Source organism: Corvus cornix, chromosome 3 (genome assembly GCF_000738735.6).
Source record: "Corvus cornix cornix isolate S_Up_H32 chromosome 3, ASM73873v5, whole genome shotgun sequence".
Taxonomy (NCBI): Eukaryota; Metazoa; Chordata; class Aves; order Passeriformes; family Corvidae; genus Corvus; species Corvus cornix.
Genome location: NC_047056.1, coordinates 85,828,780 through 85,840,822, shown reverse-complemented (window position 1 = coordinate 85,840,822; position 12,043 = coordinate 85,828,780). Strand labels below are relative to the sequence as shown.

At 36.5% G+C, this 12,043-nt stretch overlaps 1 protein-coding gene across 7 annotated transcripts in view; it reads left to right on the top strand.

Moving 5' to 3' along the window:
- COL19A1 (collagen type XIX alpha 1 chain) overlaps positions 1-12,043 on the top strand; it is a 187,483-nt gene that overhangs the window by 24,211 nt on the left and 151,229 nt on the right. For all 7 annotated transcript variants that reach the window (XM_019288280.3, XM_019288287.3, XM_010405625.4 and 4 more), the window contains exons 5-8: positions 7,045-7,168; positions 7,555-7,830; positions 9,560-9,640; positions 11,769-11,894. In XM_019288280.3, the coding sequence (XP_019143825.1) occupies positions 7,045-7,168; positions 7,555-7,830; positions 9,560-9,640; positions 11,769-11,894 (607 nt within the window). The remainder of the gene's footprint in view (positions 1-7,044; positions 7,169-7,554; positions 7,831-9,559; positions 9,641-11,768; positions 11,895-12,043) is intronic.

Genomic DNA, 12,043 nt, shown 5'->3' with positions numbered 1-12,043 from the left:
AGAAATATATCAGACCCTGAATAAATTTCTCTATAGGGGCAATTGATTTACTAGTGGGGTTCTGAGTAAGGAAAACCACTGAAGGTTTCTGCGATGTTTATGCTGGACAATATGACCATGTTTTCATGGTTTCGTGTGGTTTCAGTCCCTGCAGTGAATCACAAAAGTAGAAACCTATTAGAAAACTGGGGATGGGGCATGCATGTGTCTGAAGTTCTGCATGTTGATACTGAAGGGAAAGTAGAATGAGGTGTATATATGAGGAACAGCATAATTCCCAGCAGGAAATGATGACAGTTCGAAAGAGATGATTTACTCTTGGTTATTTTTATATTTTCAGTGTAGACGGATGCTGCTGCTACTTATGCTGAACACAGGTCTTGAATTCAGACAGTTTCTTTTGCTTAGATGCCCAGAGAACAAACAAATTGAGAGACGGGGAACACAGAAAGAAAAACATGGGACTCTAGTTCTTTCACACATAGGAAAAACATTTCCTCTCCATCTGCTTTCCCTGAATCATGCAATTGGACAACACTTTCTGGTATCCCTCTGCCTCATGCTGATCAAACCAGCAAGTGTGTAACTTTATCAAAAGTGCTGAAAGCTGCCTTCCACAAGACAAGACTCCAAAATTCTTTGTTGACCTGAAATTTCTCAAAACTTCATCAAAATTTAGCAGAATTCTACTTAGGAAAAAGAGAAGAAAAACTGTTGCATTTCTAATGTCCATTACTATATATTACTGCTTTTAATTGTGTTGTTCTTACTGCTGCTGATTTTTTTTTTTTCCAGAAAACTTAAAATACACAGAAATAGGCTAAACTTGTCAAGCTAACTGTCTGCTTTTCATCTTTAAAATCAAAGGAAGACTGGCCTTTGACTTCATTAAGGCCATAGAGTTCACCAATAATTCCTGTAAATAAGGGTGCAGAATACCTCTGGAAATCCTAGCGTAAAAGTACTTTGCACAGGCATAATGGTTTTGGTATTTCTGTGCCTCTTTCAAACCAATCTTTTTTCAAATGCCCTTTAAAATTTTGATATCAATACAATTGACTTTCACTCTGAAGAAATTCCTGAACAACCTGTATATTAAAAGAGTCAGCTAATCTATACCTGTTCTGTAAATGAAAGAAGAGGCATGCCCAAGTATACGAAATAATAAGTAAATCCCCCTTCTCAATGGCAAAATAACCTGCAGCTTTGCTTTCAGCAGTACATTTCATGAGTGGGTTGAGCTCTCCCTAAGTAATTAATAACTCTTAAGCTGTCTGAATAGTTTCCCTTGAGTTGCATCATATAATGTGTCGTATGAAAACAACTTGAGGCCTAATGTAACATGAAACTATATAGTGCATCTTAATGTGATTTGAGGAAGATGGATAGGAAGGAAATTATTTCTTATTCTGACAGAAAAGACAGCTGTTCTTAGCTTTTATTTGAAAAGAATTTGAAATACACTTTCTAGGCAGTGATTGCTAAGTTGTTCTAGTTAGTTGATTCCTGTTCTCCTGTTGTACCAGTCAAGTTAGGTAAAAACTGAGAATCAAAAATATAGTAATTTGTCATAGAAATATTGAGACTAATGTGGAGATTTTTGTATTTGGTCCGCCTGAGCTTTACTTTTTTATTCATAATAGATCTGAGTTTAAATACTTTGCAAACATAAAAAGGCTAACATTTCAGTGTCTCCATCAACAAAGTACTAAACGAATCATTACCCAACACAGGAAAGTTTTTTAAACTAACTCCTCAAGCTCTGGTCACCAAATTATTGTAACATTGTCATGTTACAAGTGACATATACCAGGTAATGGTATATGTCAGCTGGAAAAGATATGTCTTGCCATAGACTCTAAACATCTCTCACTTCACTCTCAGGAAATGCAAGTTGGCTCATCTTTCTCTTCTTGGAAGATATACAGCAAGCTGGAGGCTTCATCGATACTTGTAAATACGGAAGTTTATCATATACTGTAGTGTATTCTCATTCGATATGGAACAATTAGAGTTCATAAGATTTAAAAATAGATGCTGCTTTTCCATTAGTGCTTTTTTTAAAAATAAAAACAAAAGGTAAATAAAGGATTGCCTTACTAAATTTGATATGGGTAATTCAATGCTGCTTTACAAAGATAGAACTAAAACTGTTTATAGCACAGTGAATACACAGTTAATTCATTCATAATTACTTCTTTTAGTATGCTAGCACTAGCAGTTCCAGCTGGTATGTGCATTTCAGAACTTTTGAGGAAACAAATGAATAAAGAAAATGTTTTGCCAAAAATCATTCTATACTTAATCTTTATAAAGAGTGGAAGGTATGAGCAAATACAGTGGTAATGTTCATGCAACATTCCTATAACTGCTCTTCTGGTAACCTCATAATGTACAGTCATAATATACACCTGTTTTTAGGAAAAATTATGACTCCGTTTAATCCAATAAAAAAGAGGAGAATGCAGCAAAAACTTTTGCAACTCTGTGTATACATGTGCTTTTATAGAGTGGCACACAGTAGCTGCAAGAATGTTAATGTGTATTTATTATCATTCTGGCTGCATCTGCCTCATTTTTCAACCAGTGAAACATTAAGAAATACCTGAATGTATGGATTTTTAACGTATCTATGTATGATCTAAAACCTTGTATTGTTGGGAATCTTCTTGCTGGTTATTGATGGTCTCCTCAATTTGCCAGCTGGGGCCTCTGTAATTTACAGTAAATCTCAGTCCAGCAGACCAGGGTGGTGTAAATTCAGACCTCTGTATTCAGTTCATGTGCTTCAATTCCTGCTATTGTTTTCTGTAGTTTCCACCACGGGTGTGCTTTGCTTTGAGAACACAGTGCTCCATTCATCAACTTTATTTTTTTATTATATACTACTGACAATATGGACAGAGGGAGAGAATCAAACTGTCGAAATTCCACCTAAAGTATAAATTAGTCAGACTCTGGGCGCCTGAGTCTGAGAATAATTCAAATTGCCCACTCTCAAGCACCACCCAACCCCTAGTGGCACCTAAAATGAATAATTTTGGACAACTGATTTCCCCCGGCGTCGGGGCATAAATTCCAGGCATGCTTAGAAGCACCATGGCTTACGTAGACAGGCTTGTAACTCCCACCCAAGTTTCATTGTGACACAAAGATGTGTTTAGACATGCCAGAACTTTGCCTAAGGTCCCTAGAGGTGCCTAAGTCATTGACGGTGCTTAAATCACACATAGTAAGTTTGGACAGCATTGAATTCAACACAAACCACAGCAATCATGAGTGTTTTGAGTGTAGAAAAGGAAGAGAGCACCTTTTTAACAGCCTTAAAGGTCTGAGCAGTCATGGGGAAAGGATGTCTGGTCTGGTAAGAAAATTTAACAAGAATGGGAGAACTTAACTGAAAAGGATATTTTATTTCCATGAAGATCTCAGATTTTTTGCTCCCAAGTCTGATGATGTAATTTGGTTCAGACACTGTTGTCCAAAAAGGCATCTAGTTGAGAGATCAGATGCCAAGGATACCCTCATCTGCTTGTCTGTGTTAATTTGTCCGTTCTTTTGTCTTGTCTTTATAGATAAATTTGCACACTTACCAGTTGCTACCCATATTTCTGTAACATTATAACTTGCTTAGAACCTGTCATTTCTCTTACTGCTTTTGGTGTAGACACCATGATCTGATACGCTAAGTTCATGTTCTCAGTTTGTGCTGTGTGTACATCTGTAGACTTTGAGGTGAGCTTGGTTAGGTTTCCTTCACCCTTTTTCTCTCTCTTTTTCTTATTGTTTTAATATTGTGTCAGGTGGAAAGGTTGAATAGTCTGTGTTGGAGTACTTTTTGGGCTGTGGAAGTGTGGAACAACTTGCTTTTGAATTTTTTATTGACATTTAATGCTGATCTTTAATTGGTTTCACCTGTACACAATACCTTGTAAGTTTTCTCTGGTTTTAAAATTTGTAGATGTGATCAGGTGAAACAGTATATTAAACATTCGAAGAACTTCTGAATTTCAAATTCAGTATTCCATGAAATTTCGGTTTGGCTTTTCTCATGTTCCAACATGAAGTTTTATGTTCATTTTTCTTTTTGGTCTTTAATTTTCCCATCAAATGTCATTATATATTTATTGTTTAAAACATGTACACACTTTGCCTATTTTTGAGGATTTTTAACTGATTTTACAGAGTAGAAGATACTATGGTAATAAGACTTAAATATCAATGAAGTATCTTACTAATCATCTGTACCTAAGGCACTTCAATGCCCAATGCATGCTTTTTTATTCTATTACAGTCACTTGAAGCCATTCAGGGACCAAGAGCATAGGGGAAATTACGTATGGTAGCAGATAGCCTGCAGTTTTCTGGGTATTTCATCCCGTTATTCTGTTCTTTTTCACATTCACCATCTGGCTAGAAGGGTTGACTGTTAAGTGTATACTTTAACGCATCTTTTAATGACTTTTTGGTCACCAAGGAATCATCATGTAGGTATCAATGATAACTCTTCTCAAAATAAAGATACTGCTTCTGTTGTCTCTCTGGTTTATGGTAGTTGTATATTAAATTTGTGCTGTTTGTTGGCCAGACACTGCAACAGGTTTCCCAAAGAGTTGTGGAATAATTTCCATTCCAGATACTTCCAAATCTCAGCAGGACAGGACTTACAGTAACTTGATATAATTTTTGGGTTGTCCCTGCTTTAAGCACAGGATTAGATCCATTGACCTCCAGAGGTACTTTCCTACCTAAGTCATTTTGTGAATCTAACTGAATTTATCCTTAGTCCAATTCTGCTTAAAACTTGCCTCTTTGGTTGACTTTGCTGAAATCAGTAATGCTCTTAGGAATTAAATAGATGTTGTCTGCTTTTCTCATTTCTCCTAATACAGTTTTCTTTGTCAGCTCAAAGTAAGAGAAGTTAGAGTGAACTCCTGCTGGTTTTTGTAATGCTGGCCCATACCTTAGCTCTTGTTTTGTTTCCTGAAATGGTTTGATAAACAGTTAAGGAAAGTAAATTTATATCACATGTACTCACACAACCAAACTTACTTGAGAAAATTCTGAAAGAAACACAATTTTACAAGACTTAGTACTGTCATACATCTAGATGGCTCTGAAAGTGTTAGGAAGGTGTGCAGTAAAAAGTGATGGAGGGGGGTGGGTGGGTGTGTAAAATAGTGCCACCTTGCCTTCCAGACTTACCATAGCAATCATGGTTTCCTCTCATTTGATGAAGACTTCTGATCATTTCTCTTCCACAGTTGTCTATTCTTTGCCCACTAATGTGGATTCCCCTGTGTCCCAATATGGAACTTAGCTGGGAAAGTTAATTGATTTTGAAGAGCTAATCAGATGCTCCCACAGCCAGATATCCTGTCTAGCTTACAGCTGTAAACCTGAGATACCATCTCCTTAGCCTGCCTGGGGTGCAGGAAACCAGAGGGCTGATCCCATATCCAGATAGTTTATTGTTCTGCAGACACACACTCATGCCCAGTGAAGGCATTTTTTTTATAAATCATAAAACATATTCTTTATGCTACATTTGAAATACGTAGTATGAAATCTAGATCTAAGTACAGCCAAGCCTATTCTCTTTTGCCTTGCCTTCTAACATTCCAACATCTATAGCCGTACAACAGCATATGGGTCCACTAACAATGTGGGACAGCAGCCAATTTGGTCCTGGGATAAAACAGGAATCAGCTGTGGGAAATAAGCCAAAGCAATGTGATTCCCACATAAGGGACTTAAATAGGTGCTAGTCCTTAAAGAAGCTCTTTGGCAGGATTTAGAGCAGGCTTCTCTGCACAGGAGGCATTTTTCCTGAGATCCTAAGTTAAGTACAGTAATTTCCAGGAGGGTTGTGGGGCTATTGTTTCATCAGCTGTAGTGCTTTGCTCTTTCTTTCCCCCCACCTTTGTTGTTTGTTTTATTTTGTTTTGTTTTTAATAAAAGCTTTATAGCACATTGCTGTACAATTATAATTCCATTAGTATTTTTTTAGAACTAAGCCATTTACTTCACATGATTGTGGGAAATAAACTGGAGGAAATTTTTCTGCTGCGTGGGGTCCTCAGGTTTCCTGAGCTCTGATCCAGGGAATGCTTTTTACACCATGGCTAGCTGGTCACAAACAGCAGTGTGAACACTTTAGCTACTCCTTTGCTGTGTAGAGATCTGTGGTTTTAATTTTCTCACCTCTGTCTTAGAAAAGAAATTATTTGAAATGCAGAAGCTTCAAATGAAATAAGTTGATTGTACCATGCTAATTTATGTAGTACAGAATTAGTGTATATTTAATGGTTACCAAAGTCTGTAGAGTTGAGGTACATATTTTGGTTTTTGTGAAGTACAAACTTTTCAAATAGTTCATACAAGTGGTGTTGCAGTGCATTCTGTGATATAGGCCAGACTTTTTTTTAGAGATATTGACGCATTTTGGGTAAGAAAGGAATAACAAAATCAAACAACAGCAAATAATTTTTTCTGAAATACATTCCTTATTTTTTGTCAAGCTTGCTAAAGTCCAAGTTTTCTGATGCTCAAGATGTCCGAATCATTGCCCATGGACATCACTGGATCAAATCCCTGCTCAAAGCAGGACCAACTTGAAAATTAGATCAGGTTATTATGAGCCCTGTCCAGCTGTGTTTTGAAAGTCCCCAAGGATGGGGATTATTCCACAAATCCTCTACAAAACATACTCAAGTATTCCAAGCGATAAATTGTGAAAAGCCGTATTTTAAAATACTTTCATGTGGGGCATTCACTTTGCATCAGTTCTTTTTAGACTCCTATTTATATTAATCAAAGATGCTAAAAAAGAAGTTAACAAGATTTTCAGTCATTTATTCTTATAAAGAGACTGAATTGTACTTTTGAGAAGAAAAACTTCTGAATGCCGAGGCCTGTGAATTTGTACGAGTGGGAGCAAGTGTTTGGCTTCTTGTTTTCACCAGGTATTATTTTTGTTCATTCCGTTTAAGCAGTGCTTGTTGTAAGAATAACAAGAAATCTTTTTCCTCCCTCCTGTTCCAGGCAAGTATTTCCAAATGGGCTTCCTGAAGAATACTCCCTAATTGCCACGTTCCGTGTACGGAGAAGTACCAAGAAAGAGCGTTGGTATATATGGCAAGTTTTAAATCAGTATGACACACCTGAGGTTAGAGTCATCTTTGATTTATTTCTTCAAAAAGTTTCTTTTTCTTTTTTCCCCTATTAATATAATATATAATAATGGATGTTTCATCACTGGATTTAGCTAAAGTTTATAGGAAATAGACAGACTGCTCTGAAATAATTGATAATTTGTTGCAGGAATGACAGCAATTTAGCAAAATCTATTCAGTTTAGACTGCAAAATAGAATCAAATGCATGTTATGATTTATAGCTGATATTTAGTTACCAATTTACATAGAAGAATGCTTCATAACATAATTCTTGCCCAGTGTATGTAGTTGAAATATTTTTATTATATATAGTTTATGTATGTGCTTATTTCTTATAACTTTTACATAACCACTTCTTTTATTTTGTCTTGTTTCCAGATTTCTGTCCTCCTGGATGGTACAAAAAAGGTGGTGGAGTATATGACCAAATCCACTCAGGGAAATATACTGCACTACACTTTTAAGAGTCGAGAAATTTATCCATTGTTTGATCGGCAGTGGCATAAGCTTGGTATTAGCGTGCAGTCAGGGATCATTTCCCTCTATTTGGATTGTAATTTAATTGAGAGAAAGCAGACTGATGAAAAATTCACCATTGACTTGCAGGGAAGGACACTGATTGCTTCTCGTGCTGCGGATGATAAGCCTGTAGATGTGAGTAGTATGAAAGGACAAACAGACAACTTGAAGTAAAGTTTTAGCCATGCTTTTACTAACACAGTCATAAAGAATCATGTAGATAAAATGTTCAAACCCAGTCATTATTTTTGAGTGTGTATTCTTAATTTGAAGTCCTTAAGTGTTTTTCTCTAAACATTATTCAATGCTGTACCATCTGCTAAGACAAAGCTGTTACGTGCATAGAACTCAGTCCTGGCTTAAGGAGTCTGCTTTCCTGTATTTAATTTGGAGAGAGAGGCACCTAATTACCATAGACATATTATTGCTATGTTTAAAGATAACTTGCAGTGCTAATTTTTTTCTTTCATTTTTAGTAAGATTTATTTATAAGTTTGTATCAGTCATCTGTTACACTTTGTCTGTCTTTGATACAGGGAAGACACAAAACAGTTAAGGGTTACCTCTGTACTGAGGTGTTCTAGAATAATTCAGCTATGTAGAAATAGGTGCACATTGTTCAAAGTTGTCTCTCTCTTATCCAAAAGGGAAGGGTTAGGAAGTGGTTGGAGGTGTGTTTCCTGCAGCCTTTGGTGCAAGAATTACACAAGGAAGCCCCATAATATTCTGGGCTATGTTCTGTCCCAGGGATGCTCTCTTCTGTTTCCTCATGCAAGGAGCTCACGACAGGTAATTTGAAATCATCAGGAAATGTCAGTTTAAGTACACTGACACACAGCTACCAGGGTTAAAGCATCTGCCTTGGAGTTTATAGTGACTGTCAGAAAGCTTCAGCGATGTTATGTACGCTGTTGGGTTCCAGAGGAGAATAGCACATTCTAACTGCAAGCTAATGCTGCAGGAGGAATCATTCTTGGGCAGCACTAAGCACTTTGGCCTGGACTCAGAGCTCTTATTTTATGGACCCAAGCTCACACTTTGTTTTATTTTCTAAGACTTGAGTTCAACGTTTTTTGAAATGTGTGTATAGTTTCCTCATTTCCAAATAGCATGCCAGAGAAAGAGCAGTTTCTTTTGTGCTGGTTGCAAGGCATGAGCTGGACGATTCTGAGTGGAAGTTGTCAATTGGGATTTCCACATTTGTAGGAACACATTATGGGCTTAATGCTGATGAAGGCTGCAGAGTGGATCCTGTACCAACAGTCACTTTTCTCAATACCAAGTGCAAGAGGGAGATTAAGAGGATATAAAATTGACACAGAAAGAGGCATATGAGGACAGGATTAGCTAGTTAGAACATTACCTGCTTCTCATCTTCACCAATCTACCCAAAGTATCTGAAACAGAAGCTTTATGTACAGAATTTGTGATTTTTTGCTCTTCAGGTATCTTAGTGGCAATGTCCAGGCAAAGGTCTTTCCAAAGCAATAGATGTATGTGATAGAGTGCTTATCAAACCCTTACTCTAGTTCCCTGCAGAGGAAAATTCCATTCCAGAAAAGAAGGTTTGCAGAGGATGTCTACAAGGCTAAAATACCAGTATAATATAGCAAACCAATACAGATGAATGCAACTTACATGAAAATAAATGAAGTCTTAAACGTGATTTACATCAAAGTAATAGACTGCCTAATTTGTTCCTTAAATGAGGAGCTGTGTAATTGTTTTGTATTTGTCTTTTTCTAGCATTTCAGAAATATGCAGTGTTTCAAAGAGAAAGTTTACTACACCAAGATAAGAAAAAGCATGCCGTAACACATAATTTTTTACAACTCGTATTAATTTCTTTTGTATTTCTTAATAGATTGAACTTCACCACATAGCAGTATATTGTAATTCACAACTTGCAGCAGAAGATACGTGTTGTGAAATATCTGCAGACTTGGTAAGTTGTCTGTTAAAATTCAAATGTTAATACAAAAGAAATTGCTTTGTTGTTTCTTACCTAAGAGTTGTGAAGAAATTTCAATAGAGGTGTTAGTTTAATTACCTTCTAAAAATGAATTCCGTATCTGGAGTCATGGTGCATAGTTTCTTGCTGCCTAAATAAGTGGTACAGTGGAACATCAGCGAAAGGCACTAGGTGCTGCTAGTGCTTTTTAAATGCATTTCTTAACATTGATTAATATCTAATTAGTAAGTGAAGAAGCCTCAGAGAATAGGAAACGAATCACTGTGATGATTTGAGAACGGTTTCAAACAACAGAGGCCATTTCAGCAACAGTTGCATCTCATGAAGCTTTACAGATAATGTAAAAAAAGCCCATTAAAGAGTCTGCATGACAGTGGAAGAGAAAGAAAATAGGACAGTGTTGAGTTTTCTTTATTTTAATACACTAAGATGAAGGAATGGGTCTTTCATAATTGGCAAGTTATAGGGGCTGGGCTTGATCCTGAAGGTCTCTCCTAACCTTGATGATTCTATGAAATACATTCTTTTTTATAATGTACATGCTGACATGTATATATTGTTTAACATAGGGGAAACCAGTGATTTAGTTTAGAGGGTTCACTTCTCCCTCTTGTTTTGATAGACAGAATCAGTGTAAACTGGGAGATGGTAGAACCATAGGAATGCTTGAAGTTGTAGATGTAATTGTTTTGCTCAATATAGCCCATTAAAACAAAAAAACACAAACCACAAATAGCCTCAGAAAGACATTGTGTTAAATTATTGGCCTGCTAGTTGTAAGATAGGCTCCTCTGAGACAGTGGACAGTGCCATCACCACCAAGCTTGTAGTCAGCAAAAAACCCAGGGCAAGTAGAAGGACTGATTGATTTCATCCACAAAGAGATAGAGGAAAATGTACCTGGATCGGAGAGAGAAATCTGCCCACGAACAGAGGAGCAGAAGACTGTGGGAACTGACAACAGCTTGGTCCTCAGAAGCATGAAAGATACATCATCTAATTTCAGGGGGAAATTTCAATTTTAAATAAGTATTAAGAGTTCAAATATATTTCTAAATACATTCTTGATAATAATGCAGGCTTTCTCTTGAATGTATAAGCTTATGAAAAAGTGGAACAAATGAAATTTCTGTAGGTTCCACTTGGTGCTTGGAAATACAATTTATTGAGCCGTTATGACCCAGTAGCAAAAAAAACAAGAACAAAACAAACCCTAATTACATATGAACACAAAAAGCTCAACACTTAATAAACACTTAAACATTCATTCAGCTATATAGCTAAAAACATCATCAGTTTCATTTGTAGGTCTTATGTTTAAGATGTAAGAAATGGTGGACTACTTGTTAATTACTGTCATATTGAAACCAGCATTACATTTTTAGATTTATTTTTTCACAACTCCCTTACCCATTATAACAGCCACATTTTAAGTAATTTAAGAGAAGGAATTTATACTTGGATACAAATTTCTACACTAAACAGTAAATCCTGTGAGAATTTCTCTGACAGAAGGCTTGAAAGAAACCTCATTACATTTTAATGAGAGTTTCTGAAATTTACCAGGTTCTGTTGGCTTGTCCTGTAGTATTTCTTCAGGTTGGCTCAGTTCTCAGGAGTCACAGACAGGTGAATCTTGGCTTCAGGGTTTTTTTGTTTGTTCCCAAACTAGGTATGCCAGAAGTGTTTAACTAAAAAAAAAAGTTTTCCTTAGCACTCACTTTTATATTTTGCATTTTGGGGTGGGGGAGAGAACAGGACGAGGCTGAGAAGTACTGTCTTTTTTTTCTCCCCATGGACATTTTCTGTTTCTGCTTCACTACTAATTTTGGGAGACTTTATTCCTCTGTCTGGGCTCTTTTGGAAGAGAGAAGTGGGACAGTCAAATCAGTTTTAACTGGCATCGATTTTAGAACAGAATGATTGCAATATCTAGAATTCATTTTTTTACAGCTTTTTTCTCTGTTTGGAAATTGTTATCGCTTTCCATATATGGTTGGTACAGGAGTATTAAAACAGAAGGTGACTTAAAACTAGTGTTTGGATGGTATTTACCTATTAACCAAAGTGGACCAAAAACCAGAAAATCTCTTTACTCTAGTGCCCACGTGAGGAGAGGTTACTGGCTACGACTCCATCACCAGTGACTGCTCATGCCAGCAAGATATACTCGCTTCCAGGAATGCAGCAAGAACCTACACAGAGATGCTACTGCTTTCCAAATAAAGTATAAAGTTTTCCTATTGCTTTTTAATGCATCATGCTGTTTAACCCTGCTAGGTATAAAACCAGTCAGGTGTTTTTTTTTTTTGCAGTCATGAAAAAGTCTTACTGGTTTGTAGTATTGTAATGTACTTGCATTGTATTTCCCAGTTA